This window comes from Vanessa tameamea, chromosome 19 (genome assembly GCF_037043105.1).
Source record: "Vanessa tameamea isolate UH-Manoa-2023 chromosome 19, ilVanTame1 primary haplotype, whole genome shotgun sequence".
NCBI lineage: Eukaryota > Metazoa > Arthropoda > Insecta > Lepidoptera > Nymphalidae > Vanessa > Vanessa tameamea.
In genome coordinates, this window is record NC_087327.1 from 6032702 (window position 1) to 6060185 (window position 27484).

The 27484-nt window shown below is 32.1% G+C and overlaps 2 protein-coding genes and 1 long non-coding RNA gene across 3 annotated transcripts; 1 reads left to right on the top strand and 2 right to left on the bottom strand.

The window, feature by feature from the left end:
- Positions 1-4068: 4068 nt before the first annotated feature.
- On the bottom strand, positions 4069-4853 carry LOC135193820 (uncharacterized). The gene is made up of 2 exons (XR_010309445.1): positions 4492-4853; positions 4069-4358 (listed from the first exon to the last, which is right to left on the bottom strand). It is a non-coding gene; the product is annotated as an uncharacterized LOC135193820 (long non-coding RNA).
- A 1086-nt stretch (positions 4854-5939) lies between these two features.
- Positions 5940-27099, bottom strand: LOC113399311 (ubiquinone biosynthesis monooxygenase COQ6, mitochondrial). The gene is made up of 9 exons (XM_064217887.1): positions 26707-27099; positions 26422-26612; positions 25631-25885; positions 11108-11215; positions 9417-9587; positions 8507-8709; positions 8187-8302; positions 7518-7684; positions 5940-6054 (listed from the first exon to the last, which is right to left on the bottom strand). The coding sequence occupies exons 1-9, from the start codon at positions 26882-26884 to the stop codon at positions 6028-6030; spliced, it is 1416 nt and encodes a 471-aa protein (XP_064073957.1). The 5' UTR covers positions 26885-27099; the 3' UTR covers positions 5940-6027.
- Positions 17261-24784, top strand: LOC113399310 (transient receptor potential channel pyrexia). The gene is made up of 14 exons (XM_026638401.2): positions 17261-17349; positions 18522-18681; positions 18954-19173; positions 19571-19727; positions 19970-20104; positions 20277-20505; positions 21115-21360; positions 21546-21775; positions 22234-22372; positions 22447-22640; positions 22753-22912; positions 23011-23306; positions 23644-23841; positions 24354-24784. The coding sequence occupies exons 1-14, from the start codon at positions 17311-17313 to the stop codon at positions 24750-24752; spliced, it is 2802 nt and encodes a 933-aa protein (XP_026494186.1). The 5' UTR covers positions 17261-17310; the 3' UTR covers positions 24753-24784.
- Positions 27100-27484: the final 385 nt, after the last annotated feature.

Below are 27484 nucleotides of genomic sequence, written 5' to 3' on the forward strand. Positions count from 1 at the left end.
TTTTTTTCTCTCTCTTTCAAATAGAGTAGCAGAAATAACATTATTTATTTATAAAGATTTACTTCGAACTAGTGTAAGGGTTTTGTAAGTACCTAATTATTTATTGATAATACATCTTAGATTCCAGATTCCAGAAGTAACAAAAGAATTTATACCTGCTATGTTAAGGTAGGAAAATTCCAATATTTCTTCCTGCGAAATAAGCATAATACAAACGCAGGTAAATTATGTATTTTAGAAATATAAGACAAAGACAAGGTACATTTTGAGACAATACTTAGAATAAAAAAGATAATTGCATCTTTAGAATTCTGGAAATAGACGGTCCCTATTTCCAGCAAACGAATTGACTTCTAAAGATATTGGTACATAGGTATCCATTAGCAATCCATTAAACTTTATAACGCTAGTTTACATTAAAAAACATTTCGTTTTACTAATTACCTATCAAATAGGTCGCAATAAATTATTATAATTATTTAATGATACCCAATTTAATTACACATGTACTATTGCTAATAAATTATCATTTAGGTAAAATAAAACACAAAGCTTAATTTAAATGATGTTGATAGGTTATTATTATTTTAATAATTTATAATCTGTAATTACTTGAGATATTAGATAATGAGTTATTTCGGTGAATAGTTACTAAATAGTAAATAACCATTGTTACAAGTAAATATTTACAATATTATATTATATTTAAACCTATTGTTATTTTATTTATTTGTAATAAAGTCAGTTTATATTTTATTTTTATGTAATTTTATAGCTATGTTCCTGCGTTATATGAGAATATTTCTTAAAAGAACAATGAATAATAATAATTATGATTCATGTTTACGTCTGAGCTGAGGGAGCTGAGTCACATGATTAATACGGTTTGCACGGAATTATTATCTATTACCCATATATAGGGTATGCTTCTAAAGTAAATTATGGCTTGAGTTTAATTACAGGAAACAAGATGGCTGCTCGAACGTCCATTGTTCGTGACGTCACCCTTAGCCTCGTCGCAACGAACGATCGATAGCTTAGCAGCTGCCAATTGCCGTGCCGCTGCCGAGAACGAGTTTTGAATGGCTTCGTCGTTCGCTTAGGAAATAAAAATAATACGTTAAACAAACTCGTTTGTACGGCCTCATAGAGAGCGTGTCTAAAGGAAGTAACGAACTTTCCCACATGTTTTAGTTTAACGAACTTTATAATGTAAAAATTACAAAATGATTAAGTATCAATAATAAAAAATTCTATCTAGGAAACCTTTAAATTAAATTGATAATAATTTAGTACATATTTCCATTTTGTACAGATTTAATTTAGGATTTCGATTAATAGCGTAATGAAAATGGTCCACCACATGGGACGACGCTCGATGTCAATGACCAGACAAAAATATTTCGCCTGTTGATTGTTTAACGATAACGAAAAAATATGAACAGTTTTGTTTTAGTTTAAACGTATTTTATACATTACAATGATACATATAAAATAAAAAGTAAAATTAGTTTGTATTTCTTCGATTTTCTAAAAAAACTGATAATCGCATTGATATGGAACTTTCATTATTCATTGAACCACAATCAAACTAATACCTACAAGTTCTAATTAGAAACATTACGAGAACCGGTAATTTTAGAAACTATACGAGGTATTTAAATAAATTGAAAATAATCGCGGGGCGTGTTTTGTGACGCATTATCACATTACGGGCGAATAGATCGCTGTATGAATGTTTGTTTCCCATATACCTAATTTGGGAAAAAAATCTTATTTTACGCGTACGATTTCGAGACACCAAAAGAAACGTATTATTTATCTAAAGCCCATAATATTCATTATTTTTTTTGTTTATTTCTCTGTTCCATATTAAATTTTAGCGATTCCGAAACCTATACTGCAAATTAATAAAATTTCTATAATATTATTACATAGGAGGTGTATGATGTATTTTTTATCTAGAAAGTGACCTACCTAAAGAAGCGGCATTACCAATAATTATTATATATAATAATTATAATATTTAATGGGTATAAACACAGATGTATGAATATAAGCATAAGATATCATTGTTAGAATAAAAACAACTACTCAACTTACCCATTTCTAGTACATATATATCTATTAATACCAAACCCCACGCGTTTTACAAGCTTATATTTAACTTCATCCGTTGGTAAGTGTAGGGAATTTTAAAACTAGATAAAGTTTATCTTTGTACTACTCTCTTTTGGTGCTGATGTCAGTACCATTAACAATACTAATAATGTACAAATGTTGTTATTTATTCAAATACATACAGGCTTGTATTACAAAGATTTTTTTAATCTGTAACTATTCTAAATTCAAAAGTTGAAGTAGTAAATAATATTCACAGTATTTAAAAAATGTATATAATTTTCAATAGGAACCTAAATGAAATAAAATAATATGTTGTTTAATTTTGTCACACTGTTAACATGAAAAAATTATAAAATAGAAAAATATATGTCTACGGATATACTATTATTGGTGTACAAAATATAATAGAATGTCATATGGTTCCGGCAGAGCACTATCTCAACCCCTGGGCGTCATATGAGCGGAGTAAGGGACTTTTTGTTATATCGACTGTATAGTATAGGGGCAAAAAATTCCCAAGAATTCATGCATTTTATTGACGTCAGGTAGGCGACCGACCGTCAAAGCTGTTTAAATCATATCTATGGGTACAAATAATTTTCCTAAATTTTAACGCAACTTAAAGTAATCTTTTAGGGCTGAGCCTGGGGTAAAAATAAAAATCAAAATACTCTTTATCGTGCACCAATAAACACATACTTAGGTGACATTCAAGAAAGATACTGGTAATGTATATTGTTAAAATAAATACACAATATTTGTTTAGCTATATATATCTAAATATTGTTGGACAGAATGAAATCCAATTTATTATTGATTGGAATAATCAGAACATTGTATTAGGTGCATATTGCTCTTAAAATTCTTTGTTTCGACAGCGATAATCATTTTACAGCAAATTTAGTATAAACTACATGGATATAAGTCCACGATGACGCTCCCTACTGATTTCCCAATCACTACTGTGAAAGTGTGCAATATATACTGCTTGAATGTGAGTTCAATTACAACGCAAAGGGTATATATCTGTTCATAAAGGAAGGGGCACGTCTCGGCGTTAATTTATCGACGTGCATTAAAAAATATAATTCAATATTTACAGTTTTTAATTTTTCCAACGTACATTAAGACAATCTTAGCACGAGCGTCACTCATACCAATGCAAAGTGCTAACCGGTAATTTAGCGTTGAGGTGCGCCTTACGCCTTTGTGAGTGTAGAGGTCTATAGCTATGTGGATTGTGGGCATACGCACACATAGTTAAATAATGAAGCGATTCGTAGTCAACTGGAAATATGCTCTACTCATATCACCGATTTCAAATTAAGATGTTTTTATTCCAATAATTTTGCATTATTCTTTTATAACAATATTTTCAAAAAGTGCTTTTATTTGAAATTTCAATATCTGGAGAGAATTGTACATACTATAAATTAATGATGATGATGCTACCATATTTATTTAATTTACGTGACTCCAACAAAAGATACACAGATACATATTCTTAAAATGAAACAATATAAGGGTTACAAGTTGTGTGCTCCTTCAATTATAGAAGACCACAACATGCACTAAGCTTAAGCAAAAAAAATAGTTTATTATAATAAATCTTAAAATTTCGTAGAACACGAGCAATAAATAGCGCTTCCAATATTGCTTGTTATGTTATCTGAGTTTAGTTTTTAATCTTATCCTCTTCTTGTGAATACTCTTGCCTGTGAATTTGAGATGTACCCAAGAAGTTAGGCTATAGTAATAGTAATTACTCATATAAGTTTTTATATTATTTTAGGAAATAAATAATATTAAACCATTAAACGAATATTTTAGCATCCAGTATCCTTAAATATTAAAAATAATTGATTATAGCAGGACAGTATATATCTAGAACCGATCATAAAATACAATTTTATAAAAATAAAATATTTATTAATAAAAACAATGGACGTCTGTATCATCATTTAATTCAGAATTATTAACTATGTAGTACTTGTGCTTGCGTCATTTGTATGCGATGAAATCGCTTCATTCGTTTCTTCAGTGTTTGTCTTGTTTGTCTGCACCGTACCCGACTTTACATGCACCTTTCTTTCACGTAAAATTCTAGTAACTGTGCTTTCAGACACTCCAGCAGCCTGTGCGGTTCTCCAACGTGCATCGGTTAATTTTTCTGCGTAATTATTATTTGCTTCTTTTTTCATGAAATCATATACTTTCCCGATTATATCTCTTGCCTAGAAAATACAATTCCATTGATTTTATATCAATGTTATAATACTATACTGTATATTATACTGTATTATGTTATTTACTCGCTAAAGTATACCGAGTAGGTAACATAAATATAATTTCAAAGTTTGTTCATACCTGGCTTTTAAGAACAGTACGATCCGTTTTTCTAGGCATTTTAAAAATAATGTTAGTAAAGTAAAATAAAGTTTAGGGAACAAAACATTTAAGTGGAGCAAGTTTCCCGATGGGTCAAAATCCGGGGCAACGTGAATTTAGCCGTGTATACAGAGCCGTGGTCGACTCAACACTGATGAAATGGGGCGCGTCTTCGTGGATTGAATTAACTATACTATTCTCTAGTGTTCCTACTCACACCCACGCAATGTCTCATATAGTAGTCGTATATACATCACACTCGCACTTTGTACATATCGATGAAGGGGGCTTTAAGTCGTTCACCAATAATATCACCACGTGACTCTACAAACACACGAGCGTGGCGTGGCTCGTAATTCAAACAAACAATGATTGTAACACGAAATAAATATTCTGTTAAGTTACATTTCCGTTAAAATTGACGAAAGTACCATTCAAATGTTAACTTACAAGTTATCTTATTGTTAACTTAATTAATACACGAGTTAAAGCCCTCATTAGTGATGTCACAGTGACTTTCATCTTTTTAATATTACTATTATATTGAAACCATATTTAGTTCATATTTTAACGACTAATTTATAAATAATGGACACTCTTATACTCCTATACGGTAGTCAGAGGCGGCGTGAGACGTGGGTGACGTGGGCAACGTTAAACGATCTCGTGATTAAAGAAGCTTCGGACTTGAAAAGTTTCGATTAAAGCTACAAGTTTTAAATACGTTAACTTTAGTATCAAATTCATATACGTAATTTTTTTTAACACATTTTACTATATTATAAAACAATGTTTTTGGTGCCCGGGTTTGGCTCGTCTGTGTAGGTCACGCACTCATTATCTACTTATTCCTCTGCTAAACAGCAATACATATGTTAGGAATATAACAGTTATTAAAAGTAGTACATAAATGTCTAAAATTCATTGTCTTTGATTAGTTAGGTATAAGTTATGTTTGATTAGTAGTAGTGTATAATATATGTATTTGACAGTATGCTAGAAGGCTATGTAACTAATAGTTAGTATATAGTGTCATTAGTAGTTAAAGTATAGTAGTTAAATAACAATACAACTTAGAACCTACTGTTGTTTCTGGTTTGAAAAGTGAGTGGGCCAGTGTAACTACAGGCATAAGAGACATAACATCTTAATTAGTCGGTTACTATTTTATACAGTTCCAAAGTATCCATAGACATTGGGATTGTATGAGCGAGTGGTGACCACTTACCATTAGGTGGCCCATTTGCCAGCTTCCTCCACTTTTTTAAATAAATAAAAAAAGCAGTCGCATGTTGTTCAAAACTGATGTGACTACCGTATCAATGTGATTATACATATTTGATTTTTTATAAACATCGGTTGAGAGACTGAAAATTTTTTTTTCATTTTTTTAAGTTCTCCATTATTATAAAAATAAAAGATGTATGCAAAAATATGAAGAATTTATTTTTTGAAAATGACATTCATATTTTTTTAAATAACAACAATATTTAAATACTTAAGGCGTGACTTTTCCTATGCGGCGTGAGACATTATCATTTTCTGAAACAAATAAACATAATTATAATTTATAGCTTCATTGTGGACAGATCAATTCCGTCCGTTTATGGCAAATATTGAAAACCGAAACAGTTGGTACATAAATTCCTCGCAAATAATCGTGTAAATCTAACAATTAACAATTATTATTACAGAAGTTTTAATTTTGAAATTTAAATCAAGATTATAGTGATTATACCTAGTTATTATTATTATTATTTATTAGCAGCCTGTAAATTTCCCACTGCTGGGCTAAACCCTCCTCTCCCTTTGAGAAGAAGGTTACCTAGTTAAATATTAAAAACAAAAATTCTTAGGAATAGAACAATTAATTAATAAGTATTTGTAAAATTGTCTATGTCTAAATCTCAATGTATTTGATTTAGTATATTTCATCAGAAGCTTAATAATTGTATACATCTAGAAAGGAAAAGATTGCGTATGAAATGTAAATATTTAGTAAAAACATATTATACTGTCGTACGTCTCTCCTCTTTCTGGAAAAAATACTTACAATATACAAAATAATTAAATAAATACTTACAACGTAAAACACTCAACAATAATATATAGATATCAATATATATAAACCTATGAATATTACAGAAATATAAAAGTTTTGTCCTTAAACAGACCACCCTAAAACAGCAACTAAATATACTATATGTACGTTTTAAAAGCAGTCCCTATAGAGATTATATTTTGAAATTCGATAATGGCAAAATTATGGTAATATTTTAGTTTAGTTTAATGTTTTGAATATCGAACAGTTTTAATTAATTTTTTTTTATTTTCTTTTCAAATATAAACTACTAGCGACTCGCCCCGCTCGGGTGCAATTTATTAATAAAGAAAATTATATGATATAAATATAGTTTAAGCCTTATATCACTCAGGAATAATGTAGCTTTCTAACAGATAAAATATATTTAGAATTGGTTCATTAGTGACATACATACTAATACTCCTACATACAAACAAACAAATATTACCTCTTTATAATATTAGTAGATTCAGATATAGATTTTTTACACAAAATTACTTGAGACATTTACGTCATTGTACAGTGATGTTTTTGTCTAAGATATATTTAAAATATGCTTTTTTAATAGAAAAGTAGATTTTTTGTCGAATAATTTAATTATTTTCATAATTTCGGGGATGTCATGACTAAGGGATTTGAGGTTGTTAAAAGTCAAATAAACTAAAAGTCCCCGTAGAAGGTGATTCAACCCTAGGAAAAAAGAAGCAAGTTCTTTAAGTTTGATTTTTTTTCTCTTTTCAAATCAAAATCTCTTTCATTTTATTTTTCGTTTCTATTATTTTCTCATAAAAACGAGACCCTTTTAACTACAGATACCAAACGTATCATTTTACCAAATGCTGAAAAAATATCTTAGTAGATTTTGTTCAGTGGAGTTATGAATTTTCGATGGAATAATTTCAGTAGTCGATAATTAAGGCACCTTGATGGGATGTAAAGCGTTAGTCAGCTGCAAGCCGAGGCTGCGTGCGAGGACGAGGGGCGGCAGGTCGGCGCCGTACAGGCGGCTGAGCGCGTCCACGGCCAGCTGCGTGGGCACGTTGTGCCTTTGACGTTCGCTTTCATATTTTTCCATCCAATTTGGATGTGCTGAAAATTAAATGCATAAATATATCATTAACTTTGTTCTTTTGAATTATTTTATATCCTTAACAAAGTACTTATATTCGTGTTGGTGGTAGGGCTTTCTGCAAGCCCGTGTTGGCATGTATCACCAAGATATCAGATATTCTATAAGTATAGCAGTACTGACTAACTATTGTTGTGTTCCCATTTGAAGGATGAGTGAGCTAGTGTAACTACAGGCACGATGGACATAACAACTTAGTGCCCAAGGTTGACGGCGTATTGGTGACATATGAAAGGGTTAATATTTTTTACAACGCCAATATCTGAGCGGAGGTGCCCACTTATCACCAGGTGGCCCATTTGCCCGTCCGCTTATCTCTACCATAATAAACATATATCAGACACAGACAACATTTCGTACTTATAGTTATAATGAATATTTTTTATTGTAATTGAAAATAACTTGAAGAATCTACAAATACTGTAATTAATATTACTCATTGCATACATATTTAGTACTTACTGATATCTAGTCCAGTATAAATAGAATCTGATAGGAAACTTATCAGATCCTTAACGTCCCCAAAGCCTAGATTGACACCTTGCCCAGCCAACGGATGGACTCGATGAGCTGCGTCGCTAAAATATCATATTTGTTTATTAGCCGACGTAAAGAAAAGTGCTTATAATGGTTGAGTTTTTATTGAGTTTATTCCAATTTATTAAAAAATATATGGGGAATTGGGGGGGGGGTGGGCGAGATTAAATTAATTCGGCAAGTATACCCAAGAGTTATAAATATGTAAAAACCAAAGATTATTAAAATATTATGATAATTGATACCCTATAAGTGCAACGCCCGGAGCGACATATTTCGTGCTGTGACCGAATCCCAGGGGAAAAGCAGCTCTAGAGCCCGATATTATGGACTGAACACTTGGTGGCAATTGCCTCTCAGCACCGTCTGGTAGATCGAACCGCTTCAACCAGGAACCTAACCAAGACGTACAGGCATCAACGACGCTGCTACGAGGATATTGTTTCCACTGGAAAATATAATGCGGCATATGAATTATTTTCAAAATTTTCATTCGTACAATAAAGACTAACACCAGTTAAATTAACTTAATTGTTTGATGTTGTATCTGTGTTATGGTCAAAATATATCGTATAAATAACAAGAAAATATTCAAATAATGTCTATTTGAGTTTAGACGTTAAACTTTATTATCCATAGAGTTAAATAATGACTATAAATCAAAAATCACAAGTAACGTTATAGTTCGTTATAGTTACAGGACAGGGTAAAAGTTAAAATAATACCGGCAACGTTAAGTAATATTCATACACTTGGGGTTCCGTACAACTTATGATATTATTATGTATATTTAGATTTCTTTAATTGTTATTATTATAAGTCATTATAGTAGTCATAGATATGGCTCTAAAGATTTAGCCATGTGAAAGACAAACAGACAACATAGGTAGGCCTTTGTGCAAAAGTCCTGACGCCCGGGGCTAAAAAAATAGGGCGCAGCTCTGGTGTCTCGCGTGGCCTATTTAAAACGGCCCTGAGGAGGACGGCAGCTGTTGTGGCCTCATTTGACGGGAAATCTATTTTATATAAAAAATACATAGTTATAAAGTTTCACTCATTATGTACGGAACCCAGAAAATATTATTCTAAAATATTATTATTGACAATACTCAAAACGATTTTGAGGTAAAATCTTTAAATATAAGTTATAATGACCATGGCATCATTGAGGGCATCCACGAATCTTTCCTCGGGCAAGTTCAGTAATTCTTTCGCCTGTGTATCTGTCATCGACCACACGAGGGAGCTCTTTGTCGAATTTAGAGGTAGGAATGCAATCGGCCCGGTCGGTAGGAACCGCTGCCATGCTGTCGTGTTAGTTGTTTCCTGAAATTAATACACGAATGTAGATAAATCATGTTATTAATAAAAAGTATTTATTTTTATTAATGCCAAAAAACAAAATCGTAATTTATAAATGAAGAAAGAATGAAGCGTCTGTATCTGAACTAGCAGCGCCAAGACCCAAGAAATCCAAAGAAAATTATAGCTTACATATAAATAAATATATAATTAATATTGGACAACATCACATACATTACTCTGATCGCAATGTAAGTAGCTAACGCACTTGTGTTATGGAAAATCAGAAGTAACGACGGTACCACAAACATCCAGCCCCAAGACATAGAAAACTAATGAACGTTTTCTACATCGGCTCGGCCGGGAATCGAACCCGGGGCCTTGGAGTGGCGTACACGTGAAAACCGGTGTACACACTACTCGACCAACGACGGCGTCAAAAATAAACGCTATATTTAAAATACAAACAAAAATATCTACATATAAGCAAGTGATTCTCGCCGAGATATACGTGTGAATTATGAGTTATTCAAGAGTCAGCATCAGGAAGTATGAACTATTTATTTTTACTAGAGTTCGTTTGGAAGAATATGCGCGGTTCAAACATTTTTTTTCTACTATTAATTGATAACAACAGCCACCGACACGAAAAGTGGAAAGGAAATCGGTTTACGAACAGAGGAGAATATATAATGATATGTTTTGTCTTTATCTATTTATATATGGATTATGTTCTAGCTAATGCTCAAAATGCGTTGCAATCCGTTTATTTTATCGTAAACAATTATCCGATACTAATCGCCACCAATCGTCAGCGATTACATCCAATTGTGAACAATAACTACACATGTGAACTAAATGGTGTACATTGTATGGGAATCCTTATGGGAGAAGCAAAAGCAATATGTTACTATTTTTTTTGTCTCAGAAAAGATTGGACTAAACCGAAGAAGACAGGGGCTCAACCGAGGGCCAACTGTCGGGATGACACGGTAGTAAGTAAGCGATCCCGTGACCACGTGAGGTGGGTACCGCTGTATTATTAATGGCTACTTCAGTGCAATTGGCTCCGGAGCGTCTCACATACTCCCATTTCATTGGGAGACGAATTAATAAAGGCTAAAAATAATACTAAGTAATGTTGTTTGGAAGAATATCTGATAGGTGGGTGGGTGTGCTAACTAAGACAAAATATATAATATTTTTGGTTTTAAATATTATTTTAAGTACAAAAGAACGAGTATACGAAGGTTACCCAATAATAATAGAAATCCTTTCAACATGCGTTGGCAAAAACGCATAAATTTAGTTTTGTTTTAAAGTTTTAGCACTAATAGTATATAATTAAAATTCAGAATACGTATATTGACTATGTCATAACATAAACTTGAGTTTTTCAAGCTATTTTAATCGCGTATCAGTATTTCTTTACGTTCGATATGAACTCACTTGTAGTTCGAGTATCGATGTCGGATCTATATAATGATTCACATTATGTACCTATTCTTATTTAGAATCTTTGTTTACGCTGTCAGCGTTATTACCTCGGCCAAGTGCAGTGTAGCAACAATGCCCATTTGATCGTAGTTCCAGGAAAGATATTGTACGCCCATAGCTTCGCGAACCGCTGACTTGGCGCCATCTGCACCGATCTGAAAATTATTAAATCTTAATATTTATTTGAACTCGACAAAATTAATCTTATAACGCATATTTGAAACTTTTTCTACGTGGCTTGTCGGTACTGCGGTTTTACTGACAATTCAAATCTTTTAAAGACAATAGAAGCTTTATATAAACATATCAACAATAATATAGACTAGTTATCGCCCGCGACTTCGTTCACGTTTTAGGTGCTGATCGTCAGTTATTTCGCATAAAAAACTCTATGTCCTTCCATAGAGCTTGCTGCATTCAAGCTTTGCTTTATAGCAAATATCATTAAATTCAGTTCTGTTTTCAGATTCCACCGTGATAGAGCAACAGACAGAGTTACTTTTGCATTTATAATATTTGTATAGAATACAGATAATTAATAAGAATTTTAAATGAAAAAATAAATTATTAAAAGGACTTGATAATATAATCAATTGCTAATATCTAAAATTTAATTACAATTTACTTAAAAATTTTAATAAACAGCCGAATTGTGAATCTTCCTCGTTTTTGAACTCGTCTAATTAATACAAATATGTTCGTACAAGTACAGATGACGGCATTTAAATATATTAAACGAGATAACATATATCTCTGAAGAAGAGCATTCCACAGCTTGAGAGCATTATTAATATTATTAGGTTTACTAACGCAATAAATTACTTGAGTCATATTGACTAAGAGCAATGGCCCAGTGGGTAAAAGAAGATCTTAATCTGAAGATCGAAGTTTATTTTTTATGGCATTGGTTGGCGGACGAGCATATGGGCCACCTGATGGTAAGTGGTTACCACCGCCCGTAGACAAAGGCGCTGTAAGAAATATTAACCATTCCTTACATCACCTATGCGCCACCAACCTTGGGAACTAAGATGTTATGTCCCTTGTGCATGTGATTACACTGGCTCACTCACTCTTCTAACCGGAACACAACAATACAGTGTACTGTTATTTGGCGGTAGAATATCTGATGAGTGGGTGGTACCTACCCAGACGGGCTTGCACAAAGCCCTACCACCAAGTTGTGTTTGGAAATGCTTAATTTTTGTTTTTAATTAACATCTCATGCTCGGCGGCGAATGATACCATCGTGGCGAAATCAGTACAAGTCGTATGACTGCTGCTTGTTACTAATCCGTACCGTAGCAACTCGGTAGAATTAGTTCCAAACATGCTTTAAGAAGAGAGTAGACCTTTGCTGAATTGTGAAAACTTAATTTATTTTTGACTTTATGATGCTGATGAACTCCACTTACAGTATTGTTTGAGTACTTACAAGTATTCAATATTAGTTAGTTATATTAAATCTTACAATATAAATCAAATCGTTAAGCGTCCCAATACTCTCAGATCAGAAGGTCTTTTTCAAATATTTGTTTTCAATTCATATAAACAGTGTCACTGGAAGGCGAGTACAAATATCAAAGTCAGATGGTTAATCAGCAAGCTAAACTAATAAGTGTTGGTGAACTTGTGTACTTGAATTATATAATGCAGCTTTCCTTATGCTAGTTTTTATATCGCAGAGCAAGAAATTAATTTAAAACAACATTTCGCATGAAAAACTCACACGCTGATTATTTCATAGCGTTTAACCGCGATCTTATTCTTTAATCATAGTATACATTTAAATAATAAACAAACTCAAACGCAGCGTTCGAACGATTTCAAACAAATGCCATTCGAGTAACACCAATCAATTGAAATAACATAAGGTTTGTATTCTCATTCAACGTAGGAAGACATTTATTCAGAACAGTAGCTTTAGAGATTTTGTGGAAGAGTGAACGAAGCTTAACAGTTTTGCGCATATTTAAGTGTTCCTACATTCAAAATATGAAACAAAATATGTTCACTGATGTTAGAATTTATTTGAGTCTTTATACGATAGTCGGATGAATTGGTTGTTTTCTAATTCCATTGTATAAACTATCTGCACCATCGATAATTTTTCATTTAGTTTCTTTCGCATAATTCCGCTAACAATTCTTTGTACCAAAGAAACGTCGGAAAATTTATTTAAATCTCAGTTGGAAAGAGAATTTTAAATAATGAGGCATCAGCTTATTTAAATTTTCCGTAAACGCAACTGTTTCTTTGATTTCTGAGAAAAATCTTGTTAAAAATGTTAATTTCCGTCGTTTTCCGGCGATTTGCGTGTATTAAAAGTGGGGCGCTCGGTATTGGTGCCAATGGGGTTAAATAAATATATATTTTGGGTGCAAAAGTGCAGGTATCGAGGATTCACCAATATATCACAACATTTAGAAATAGCGAGTGAGTTCGTTTAGGAAAAATAAAGATTCTTTAAGTAATGTGTGAAACGGCTACTAAAAATACTCAGGTAAGCGACACTTTTCAATGTAATATTGATAAATCTTAGATGTTAATAGTTGATATAAATAGTTTAAATAAATAATTAAAAGATTATTCTCCAAAATATAACAAGTATATGATGTTAGTTTTAGGATATTGTTATTTATTAATTAATCATATTAAACCTTCTTGAATTCTACAGTTATATGGTATCGTAAAGTTTTTATTAGTGAATATTTAAAACAATCGCCACATTACATCTCAATTAGATCGAAAGTAAATATAAGAAAAATCCAAACACACGATGCTCGTCAGCGAGACGGATGTCTAAACACAGTCTAAAACAGGCTCAAACCGCAAGTAATATAAACAGTGGAGCTATAATGGTAAAACAATCACTTTTCTGAAAATTCATAACTACGATATCTTAATAATTTTTAACAAGATTTTTAACCTCACTCCCGTGAAATATAGCAGCCGCGATAGGATAATGATTAGAGAACCATTAATTTTTAATGGATAATTGCGGGATAAAACCTGGGCAAGTGCACCACTGGAATTTCATGTTATTCATTTGTATGTACAATATATTTATTTTTATATGAAATAGATAGGCAGACTAGAGAGGTCAAAAGGGTCAACATCGCCCGTAGACATTGGGAGACGTAAGAAATATGAACCATTCCTTATAACACTGAGATGTTATGTCCTTTGTGCCTCTAGTTACACTCAACCTTCAAACCGGAACACAACAATACTGAGTATTGCTGTTAGCCGGTAGATGAGATGAGTGGGTGGTATTTACCCAGACGGGCTAGCACAAAGCCCTACCCACCAAGGGATAATAATTCATTGCGTCAAGAACACATCGCAAAAACATTAATGTGTCGGATAAGAATATGACACATGAGTATCCTCCAATTTGTATTGGAGGAAGTGGTAAAGCTCAAATTGAATTAATACTCAAGAGGAGAGGCTTTAGCCCAGTGATTCCCAAAGTGGTCCAGGTGGACCCCCAGTGGTCCAGGTGGACCCCCAGGGGTCCACGGGAGACTTGCTGGGGGTCTACGTAGGCGTGAATAAAAAATGGGGGGCATAAGATTTTAATGGGGGTCCACGTAAATTATCTGCTTTTGATAGTAAAGAGCAAAAATTTAAGCATAGTTTTTATAAGGGCCTACCTACATTGTTTTAAGTACCTAACTAAGCAGATAATATTTTAATAAGGCAAGCGACTGTTACTTGTCCAAACTTGCGTATTCGATATTACGTAGAATTTCGTGTACAGACTCGCAAAGCGCTATCCGCCCGACAATGCTTAATGCTTGTTCAGACATGAACTTGATCACCACTCTATAAATACTTGATGCCAAAGGTACCTACCGTTTTTTTTTTCATCAGTTTGAGAGAATCACTAAATTCATAGCTTTTAATTGCTGAAATACTCGTAGGGTTACTAAGGATAGAATTAAAAGCACCAATATTAAACAAATTTAAATTTAGTTCATATTTTAGTGTTTCTCTCAAACTGTGGTTACGGACACATGCCAATAGGTGATCCACGAGAAAAATAAGTTTGGGAACTACTGCTTTAGCTCCATAATACATTTACAGGTTATTGATATTAGAACAAATGTTGAGTTTTGATTACTTGATGATGTTGTCAGTATCAGTGTTAAGTTTTAGTACGTTTGATTAAAATCGCAATCATATATAGTAAACTCATCGCTGGTTTAAATATAAGAAGTGTTTTTTCACGTCGTTATGGACGTCTGTTATTAGGTTAAGGTTTGATAAATAAAACAAACTAGATAGTTTAAAAATAAAAACTACAACCAAAGAGCGAAAACCTCTTCTGTCCATCTGTTTCAATTGATGTAATAAAAAGATATAATGGTCAAGGTTTTTTTTAATTGTTTTATTTATTAATTACAATATTTAATGTGCAGTTTTAACTTTAAAATGTCAAATAAAGAAAAAGTGATGATCTACTATTATTCGTCCGTGGTTTTAGGTATAATAAAGTAACCTAGTCCATCCTTGAGCCTATAAGCTTGCTTCATTTCAAATTACATCTAATTCGTTTAAGTGTTTTATCCGAGAAAGCGTAACACACACACAGACAGACAGAGCTCCTATCAGATTTATAATACTAGTCTATACTAAAAATATATATTAATTTCTCAGAATACATTTTTTAAAGTGGTCAGATAAAATGTTGCAAACGTTTTAAAAGCTTAAAACGTAACTTATTACAAAAACACGTGTTGGAAAAGTATAATTCCTGCTAAAGTTTAGCCACCTGCACTTAATAATTCTATTTCTACGGTACTAACTAGACTGTAGCACGGCTAATGTGTGGCACGTACCCGCACAAAACAGGGCTGGTTAAGCGCGTGTTCATTAAAATAAACGCGACTTAGGTATTTTAAACCCAGACATTCTATTAGAGTTTTTAAGACGCCAGTTGACATCTTTAAAATACGCTATCATTTTGTTCTAGCTTATGTTACTTAATTATTATTTTTTAGCAGAATAATATTGTATATTATAAGTCCTTATATTACATTAAACAATAACATAAAATGTAAATAGTCTAAATTTAAGGCAGGTGAAGCTGCGACACACAGCTACTTATAAATATATTTATATGTGTGCACTTTCTTCAGAACGTGTTGCGTATTCGTTTTTTCAGTAACGCATTACAGAACAGAACGTCTCCACGTGTGTTAGTATATTTCCCATGAAGCCCTGAATGGTTTCACCGTTGGCAACCCTAACTTAGCTGTACTAATAATAGAAAAGAATTTTGGACCAATTGTTTGCACATTTGTTCCATACTGAAGATTTCCGTAAAATGAGCTTAAATATTTAGTTAGTATATAATTATTTATTCCGGACTAAACGATGTTCAAATGTAGACATTCTATTCAAATTAAATATCAGTATTTCGAAGTTTGTAAGATTTTCGTTAACTAACTATATTTCAATTTACAACTACACTCACTACCACTGTTGATTATTTTGGTTTTTCTAAGTGTACTATCATCAGTGTCAATTTGTCAATTTTGATACATAGCAATGCAAATATGATATGATGTAAGTGCACTTAAAATACGAAAGATCAACAAAACATCTGTGAACTTCATTTCGTAATTTATAAAAGGGGGACCGGACCCTTTTACCGTGAGCCCACGTCTTCGGCTCACTCTTTACTATCATTAATTTAAAGAGGCGGAAAAATTAAGACACTTTAAATTGTAACAAATAAAAAGTATTAAATAATGTAATGGTTTAAACAAAGCATACAGAAAAGCTAACGAACTCAGCTATTCCTAAAAAGAAATTTGTAAATATAGCAATCGTTGGAATTTTCATAAATTACCGTTTCGTCGAATGTGAAGTTATCAAAATAGAATAAAAGTCGATTATAAACTAAAACACAAACTAAGCATCATCTAATCTGTTCCCTCAAACTATCTAACGCTAAAATATAAATACTGTGATCAAAAAATAGAAAAAGAATGTCACCAAGGACGTAGGTTAAGCAATAAAATTTATGTTAAACGCATAATGAATTTTTTTATTTACGTTCATCGAATAGACGTCGTAAAATTAAGATGAATGTTACATATTAATATAATTATATAAAGAAATATTGTATTCCATTATTAATATTTGCCGGCGGGGACGATTCGGGAACCAAAGTTTTCAGTTTGATACGAAGCGCGGGCGGACGCTGTTTTGATATGCGTTCACGTTTCCGTAAATCGTAATGCCTTCTGTGAAAACCAAGAATACAAAGAGCAAAAAGGTTTTATATCTTATTTATTTATTTTAAATTTGTGTGTGTGTGTACAGCAACATAAAATGTTATGCATTTTTTATTTAAAGATGAAAAACTAATGTATCAACATTGCGTTATAATATCGTCCTACGCAAATATTTTAAACATTTTTAAATTAGGCAACACGTAAGTAGTGTATTCTTGTATTGCTATTGAATAAATGTGATCAAATAAAATAACTTTATGTCCCAATAAATGTTTATGGGCTATAAACTGGGTAACAATAAGTTACTGTAGTCTAATCAAGTAATGCTCGACGGCATCGTAAATGATGATAATTAAATAATAAAAGTTAATTAAAATAATTGTCCATTTTATGAAAAGATTTAAAAAAAAAAATCTTTTTCATACTTTTATTATAATCTTTATAAAGGTTATTATTTAATAAGTATGTTAGAGATACTTAGTATTTATTATTTTAAAGATAATTTTTCGATAAAGAAAAATATACAATATCGGTAAATATTTAAGTACTTTAATACTTTAGTATTGGATTTAGTTTTTATTTGAGGCGTAAATGAAATATTTTAAAGTCTGTTTTGATTCCTTTTGGAAATACATATATTTATACAACATTTTATTTAACTTTATATTTTAAAATATTAAGACATATCATATTAAATGTATGTTAATATCAAAAATTGTAACAAACTCAATGGTACGATGAATTATAGAAATAAAAAATGGAGAATTTCAACACGCAATACTAGTTTCAATAAATATTTTACCTCCAAACAAATAATATCAATCAACAACTACACGCGTGAGTTCTTCCTCGTCTGCTGTCAACAAGTGTGAATCTATTGAAAAGCCGACCATCAAATTTTTCTTTTAAAAATGCTGAACATATCTATGTATAAGAACATAACATATAACATTTGACGAAACAATATTGCGACCGACAAAAACAATGTAATATTTAATTTTGATATTAATTATAAGTATATTAGAGTTAAAATTTGTATGACAAATGGGTATTCTTAAAATTATTTAATACTTTTAATTCCCGTGTACAGTTTAGAAGAAGCCAAATAATATTTATATATAATATTAATTTAATACTTTTGCAAAATTTAAAATAACAAGCTAGAGGAACATTATAGTTGTACCGATATAGAGTAATAATATACTTGTTATAGGATTTTCGCGAAGGTAGTACGCGATGGAGAGAAGACATATGTGAGGTAGCTGAGGACTCGGAGGAGGGGGAGGCTGGTTACATTTCTAGTGACGAATCTGCCCATGCCGCTGATCTTGGAGATCGATTGAGAGTTAAGTCCAGAGACATTTGGGAGTCAGGTAAATAGTAAAACATCTTACATTACTCTTCTCAGATGTATTTTAGTAAAAAGCTAGCTCCTACGCGAATTTTCATCTGCGTCATGGCTCCGCTACCAGGGATCATAGCGTAATTTTATATCATAGTCTATAATATTTCTCAATAAATGGGCTATCTAATAAAAAACATATATTTACAACTTGCACTGGTGAATCCTGACACTAGCGCAAGATGTTCAAAATGGATTACGAACGTAAAAGTTTAAATAAAAAAAATATTTATTTGTTTACAGATGAAATACAATATGCACTGAGGCATTTACCTTACGCTGATGAATTATCAACTCTACTAGAAACAGCACATTATGAAGACGTTATATTCTTTGTGTCCCAGGCGGACACCGATAGAATACGTACGGCAGTTCTATGGGCTTGTTGGTTCGGGCGCAGTTCTTTGTTAACGAAACTGTTAAAAGTTGGTGCCGATCCTAATAGCTGCGATGACGCCGGGAGGTAAAGATGTTTTATTTATATGGAAGCCGTTACAGTAGTAAGAAACCAGTTGTCTCCCGCAGCTTCGTTCGCGATTCAGAGATTGGTCATCAGGTGTTAGGCATAAAAAAATATTTATGTCCTTCCTTGGAGTTCAAACTCGCTTCATACTAAATTTCGTGAAATAGCAAAAGACGAGACACACATAGTAACTTCTATATATAAGATGAAAACAACAATGAACTTTGATCGAATTGACTTTTAAAAGCACTTTGCAATTTGCAAAATTATCTTGTCAGTACTAAATGCAGCTACTATCTGCTTGGACTGGGGATTCTGCCAAGAAACGGCACGACATTCAACAATTATTCTTACTGTAATGTCGTTCAATTCGATTGTCTAATTTTTCAATTTGCAGATCATGCCTTCATCTCGCATGTTTAGTGGACAACGAGGAATGTGTAAAAATTTTATTAGAACATGGTGCTGATCCAAACATATGGGATTCGAAGACTGACAAAAAAGCAACACCTTTACACTGCGCAGCGAGCGCTAAATCTTTGTCTTGCGTCAAGGCACGTTCAATATCATTCTAATAATCGTACATACCGGATAAAATAAGTCGTATTGCCATCTGATTCGTATCAATATCCAAACATTCACTGTAAGCTGGCAATTATATGTTTAAATAAGTATATCATATATATGTCTGTACATATATATTAAACCCAAAAATCTAAGGGTGTATGCGAGATAAATATTTATATAATGCTCTTTTTATTACATACAAGTTTTAATTTTGTATCGTTGTTTTCAGGCCTTGATAAGCCACGGGGCAGATGTTAATGCAGGACTAAACGAACATTCTCCTTTACACTACGCGGTACTCAGTGACGCGCCGGAAGTAGTAAATGTACTGTTGGAAGCAGGCGCGTGTCCTGATACACCACAGGTGCGTCTGCTCTTAATCGTTTCTTGTCAAACAAAGTTCTAAAACAAACAATTGCGTCGAACAAGGCATTGAAGTTGTATAATTCGAGAAATTTGTAACATGAAACGAATGAATAATAAATGTATTTGTAGAAATAATCTTCGTAACAAACAAATACACCGATGTTTTATAGGTTTTTACTGAAACACCTCTACACGTGGCGGCGTCTTTAGGATCTGCTTCTTGTATGAAGCTACTATTAGACGCAGGTGCGGACGTTCGAGCTGCATTAGGTCCTGGGCGCGCTACGGCACTGCATTTGGCAGCTGTGGACGGTCACGCTGAGTGCGCCGGTCTACTTCTTGAACACGGAGCATATATAGACTGTACTAATTCAAGAGGGCAAACAAGTCTTCATCTAGGTAATTTATATTTTAATACGTGAAGTAAAAACTTTGTACATTTGTACAAGTTGTTTTTCGTTAAAAGTATTTACTTTTAACGAAAATTACGCGGAAAGAGGAGTGTGAAATTTGGCACAGTTAAAGTCTGTATAGAGGAGAATTAAAATAAAACTAATATTTATATATAATACGCACACTACCGTGCCTTCATACTGCCAAAGACAGCTCACGAGTCAAAAATTGATAACATTTTTTGACATTTCATTTTATGACACTAATACCATCCCAAAGTAAGAATTGAAAAATACTTTTGCTTTAGCTAGTACGTTTAATTAGGATTCAACTGATCTTTAATACTGATAGACCGAATTCATAGAAAGAGGCATGTATAAGCAGAAGTTAACGCGAGTGACACTGCGGGCTTGATGATATTATAATTTTATGCATACTTTGCTTGAGTTTGTATAGTTTAACATGATAATTTCAAAAAATGATTTAAATAATTCATTTTGGGGTCAGCTTTCGGATAGCCCAATTATTGAGGATGACACTGAAAACTAAGCATGAACTGCACGAAGTACGAAGCAATTATAATTATATAAACGACAAAAAATATTATTTTTACAGCGGCATTAGCTCAATCTGTTGAAGTAGTAGAACTTCTAGTGACTAAACGAGCCGATGTGCGCTCAAGAGATGTTGATGGCAGAACACCACTACACGGAGCGATAGTCAGAGGAGCTCGTGCGTGCGATGTTGCTCGGATGTTGCTATCGGTGGGAGCAGATCCAAATGCTCCCGACAATTTTGGATACACTCCAGTCCATATCGCTGCATTAAATGAGTTCTCTGCGTGTGTTTTACTGCTTTTGGGTAAGATGCTGAATCTGATAAGCAATTTTTTCTAAATATATTATTATTCATGATCGTTTAGATGATTCTTATATTTGGGTTAACCCACCATAAACATAAAACGCTAAAAAAGAATTTATATTTACAGACCTAATTTATGATACGGTTAGTAACGTGTTGACTATAGTAAGCGGTGGGTGTTACAGATTATGGGGGCGACGTTACATTGCGAACCAATGGTGGTGTATCAGCATTATCCTTCATTGTTCGACGAGTTCCTGACGTCATTCCTCGATATCTATGCAAGTTTGATGATGCGGTACATGTAAGCGAACACGAAATTGGTGATGTTGACTGTGAACTCACCATTGATTTCCGACCGCTGGTTCCTTGTCTCTCGAGAGGAGAGGCTGAGTTACTATTAGCGTTTGTGGAGGTAATCAATTATTTTTATTAAATATTTTTTTAATAAAAAAAAAAGTTTAATGTGCAACAAAATCCGAAATGGCTCAGCGGTAAAGACACGTAAATTTGAATTAAAGGTTATGGGCAAGCTCATATAAGCACCATTGAACTTTAATGTGTATAATTTGTTGTTATATAATTAATCTGGTGCTGGGCGATGAAGAAAAATATCATGAATAAACTGCATAATTATATCGAATTAAACTCTGCCACGCGGTATACGCGTGACCAATTCGCATTGAAACATTGTGGTTGAATAAGTTCCTAATCTTTTCCTCAAAAGAAAATGAGGTCTTTGCCCAACAGTGAGACATTTAAAGGCTGTTACACTAACGTCTATAGTCTATGATTACGATTATTTTACATTCTAAATATAAAAAATAAATATTATTACTTATAGTAGTGTTTAAATTATGTTTTGTTCAACAGGTTGGTCGTAAAGATGTTTTGAAGCATCCAGTAGCAGAGACATTCCTTTTTTTGAAATGGCGAAGAATAAGAAAATTCTTTGTATTAAGTTTTGTTTATCACGCGATATTCATAACTTTGTATAGTCTATATATACTACGTATGTATCAGTTTATCAATAGTCATATAACGTAAAATTTCATACGTATCGTCTGATAGTATCTGTTTTTCCAGAGTTATTCTTATGTGAAGATGTAACTTGTGATGTTCCGAGTTACTTACGGCCTATACAGTATTTAATCGTCCTTCTGAATGTATGTTTTCTGGCGAAAGAAATTTTTCAAGCATGTCTCGATTATTCGGCTTACATTCGACAATGGGAAAATTGGTTGCAATTGCTTATCATTATTGGTGTTTTTCTCTGCACAGTAAGTTTCCAATTAGGTTCAGTTTTTTGACTATGAAAGAGCAACATACAGGCAGTTACTGTCGCGGTTATATTATTAGTATAGATTTAAAATGTTTTATTTAACTTTTCAGATACCAACTTGGTATCGAGGAAATGGAGTAGCGAACGCGAATACATCAAATTGGCAACATGATGTCGCAGCCATAACGATATTCTTTTGCTGGCTTGAATTGATGATGATAATTGGGCGCTTTCCAACATTTGGGCTTTACGTGCAAATGTTTACAACTGGTAATTAAACCCTTCTACTATTATATTTAAAAATCTTTGAAGATTCTAATCAGATAAATATTGCTACTTGTTAAAAATAAATTTGATATTTTTTTCAGTGACGGTGAATTTTGCTACGTTTTTATTGGCTTACAGTTGTCTTCTCATAGCATTTGGTTTAGCGTTTAGTGTGCTGTTCAGCAATTACCCAGCATTCCATTTGCCAGCTGGGCTTGTCAAGACGGTCATGATGATGTCCGGAGAATTGGAATACGAAGATATATTTTACAATAATTGCACAAATTCCCAAATACACTATCCACTGACCGCTCATGGAATGTTTTTGGTATTCGTGTTACTCGTGACAGTTATATTGACTAATCTTTTGGTTGGATTAGCTGTAAGCGATATTCAGGTAAAGATTAAAATATAGATTATTTTATTTTTTAAGACAAAAAAACGATACCAAAATATGCCTTAAAAAAGACGATGTTGTCCATTCAACGAGATACTATAATGCACAAATGTGTGTACAATCCCAACTGCTCGATCTATTCCTACACTCTCTTAATCCGGCGAGACAGCCGTTCGACGCGACCAGGGGAAGATCAAGTTTTCCACTTATAAGCTAGCCTCTTACGACCTTTTATAATTACCAATTAATAGTTATTATTATTGTTGTGTCGGAAATGTATCATTAGTTGATTGCTCTATCAGCTTTCTTCTAATAATATAAAGCTGTATTGTTTTAGGCATTACAAGAAAGCGCTGGACTCGACCGTTTAGTTCGTCAAACTCAATTAGTAGCACATTTAGAGAGTATGCTCTTCAGTACTCTACTATCATGTGCTCCGCAACAGCTCTTAGCGGTGCTTCGTTGGGGTGCATTATTGACGGCATCACATTTGCGAACTTTGAATATCAGACCGAACGATCCGAGAGAGAACAGGGTAAGAAGGTTTCATTCATTCTTCAGAAAATGCAACCGAATGTCTACAAAGCTGTTCGTTTTTTTTATACAAATATGAAAATGATTTCTTAATAAAGTTAAAAGTTAGCTTATTTATTAGCAACAGGATCAGTCTAACTATTCCAACCACAGCAAGAATAAAGACAAAGAAATATTTTTTACATTAAATCGACGCGGTATCATACGTAGAGATCTTGAATAACTTATGCTTTAGGAATTCGCGAAGTTGTTATCGGAACTATTGAAGTAAAATTAATGTCGATATAAATAGTTAATTGAAATAGTTTTGTAATATAAATAAAGATATATTAATAAAGGACTGTTTGTAATGCGTAAATTACGCATAGTTATTAGAAAATCGCATGGTGAATATAACAGGCATTTGGCGCATATTTGATCGTATTTTTTTTGGATCAGATTATACGGATTTGGTGCCTGCAAATGGTCGCCAATGATTATGTCATTTGTATTGAGTCATTGTTTAAATTTTAGATACCTAGAGAATTAATTGCTTCAATCTACAAGATGGTGGCAAGTCGTAAGGATACAAAGAAAAGCATTCGTAAAAATAATAATTATGAATGTCGAATAAGAAAAAGTAAAGATGACGAAGACATCGAAAGGCAAATTGTCAAAAGGAAGAGTTATCTTTATGATCGTTTCTCATTAGAAAGTCAAAATGTAGAAAGACGAAAAAAAAACACAACGACATCCGTAGAAAACCGAAATAGGCCGATGTCTTTTACGATTAATGCTATACAGGAGATTTGTATGGTTGATATTAAAAACCAATTAGCAGATTTGACAAAGAAAATAAATAAATTAACTGAAACGACAGATTCTAGGTTGAGTTTGATTGAAAAAAAATTGGATGATATTCAACCTCCATAGATGTTATGAAAATTATTTATAAAAATTTCTAAATTTTTATATCATTTATCATATTAAATAAAATGATAATTTATTGAAAATTGTTAATAAATATATTTAAGAATATAATAAATTGTTTATTTATATCTTTTGTCATTTAGTTGTGTTAAGTTTTGTGTATAAATGTAATATACACAAACATTTACACTGTATTAGCTTATGAATAAAATATTGTGTAAAATACACTCAATAAAAACGAGAGCTGTCATGGCACACCCAGTTGGAAAGAAGTTGCTTACGCTGTGTACTACTTAAATAAAAGACAAAATAAAATTAATAAACTATGTTTTTAAAATAATTAAATTGTTTAATAAATTTTGGCAATGCCAAAATTATTATTATGCCATGCTTATTTAATTGTTATTTGCCATTTTTTTTTGCTTTTTTTCTATGTGACAATTTCTGACAGTTCACTCTACTGTAAGGCGTGTAAAAGAAACTTGTTCCAAAACCTGAACAAAGAGGGAATGGGTCTACCCAAATTATCATCACTTTATATCTGTCTTAGAAAATTAGAATAGTATTTTTAATATAAAAGAAAAATATTCCAAATATATTCTAAAATTACGTGTTCATTTATAAAATTATTATGCAGCTAACTATTTTTTAGTCAGCTCTGGCTGACAATGTTCTAAGCAGTTATATGCAAATCATTCATGAATATAATTACATGCATGCATGTACAAATGGTCACACACACAGATATCCTCCTAAGATTTTTAGATTTTTACCAATAAGATTTCTAGCAATTGTAATTTCCATAAAAGAATATTTATATTTAACATTTACTTAATAATTAAAATGATTTAAACTTAAGAGGAATCAGTCTATTCACTTACCAATAGATCACACGAGTAGGTATCACCATTATGCATTTTGACAATATGTCCATTTGATTCATGACCTCCTTTTGATAGCTCATATCCAACTACCTTGGCTCCATAAACAATATCAACATTTTTAATTGTTGATGATTTTAATTCTATATTAATACTTTCGAGTAATACATCATTCTCTACGATGTACGATATATCATCATCTAAAATATCAGAACTGCAAAATGATATTAAGGCATCTGAACAAGCATCCCAGACCTAAAATGAAAAAAAAAAACATCAGAAATTACCAGAATTAAGTTGCTATTGTTTAGTAATTGTTACAGATAAACATTCATTTTTAAAGTTTCACTATGAAAATTAAATCTAACAATTCTATTAAATTTCTAAAAATCAAAAATTTTTGATATGATATACAATATTAAATATATTATTTAGAATAGCTCTAACTCTATTGTACATAGACTCTCAATAAGTTTTTTTTTATATTACAATTTTTATTTATTCAGATATTATGCTTCAATATATGTTCATTTCATGTGTAATTTTATTTAACTATCACTTTATTCATTGAAGTATCTCTAATTCATGTATTTCTAATTACTCTAATGGTTGATTAGGAGACAATGTTTTCATACAAATTTAAATAATATTGTTTTTCTATTATCAACAGCATTTTAAGATTAACTTACTTATCTTTATAGTAATTGAAATTTAGTGGTAGAGTTACAAATTGCAGGAAGGACAAGGACATGTGCGTTAAAGTCTTATAACAATAATAAATTAATACTCACTTGCATGTGCCTTACAGGTTGTAGTCTCATTTTTTCTACATGTTGCCAGACTTCTAAGGACTTCATAAGAGATTTCGTGCTTTGATTTAATGCTACTACTCTATTGCTATACTCTGGTTTAAGTTTAAATTTTTTATCCGGACTACCTTCTAATAATAGAACTTTCAAATTAGAAAGTAAGGATTTTTTTCCTAAAATGAAAAATTTAGCTTGATAAGTATTTTCAGAACAACACTGTAAAGACTTTGAATTTTGTTTTTTATAAATACTAAATCTAATAGATACCCATAGCACATGCCAAGGCGCAGCCCACCATCCCACCACCAGCTATTATAACGTCATATTTCCCCTTAAACTTCTGCTCATTATTATTACTATATTTTCTATACGAAGTTAAAGACCTAATATTAGTAATTCTTGTTACTAATATATTGTTTAATTGAATACTTTTAGTAATCAACATTTTTTCAAATTTTATGTCGTACGTCGAGGGATATACCGATACAATTAATCTTGTTTTTACGATATTTAGAATAACTTATACGTTTTTTGTCATAATTATGCGTTTTTTAGCTTTATAATTACCGAAGCTTAATAACCATTAATTATAGAAATAATGTATAATAAAAATATTTATTACATTGACTTTTGGTTTACATTTGGTTTTGACGTTTTGATTTAAATTTATGAGAAATGTCATTTTATATTTGTCAAATTGACAATTATTATGAATTGACAGTGAGCATTTTAAGATGCGTTCCAGTAAGCACTCAAGAGCGCGGTTTTTCCAACTCCAGTTTCTTGGGAGTGTTACAATCGAAAACTCAAGTGGACAAGACTATGGAGCGTTTTAATATTTAGTCGTTTACGTAAGCATTACAAATAATGACCGTGAATTTGTTTATACTTCATTTTAGTAGATTTATGTTTTAAAATGTAGTCAAAATATCTTTTACATTTGGATATTTTTTTATTAATTACATTATTAGTGATATTTGGACCACGACCATAGTGTCGTCATGTGGAACGATTGAAAGAATATTTTGGTCGTTGTGAGCGGTTA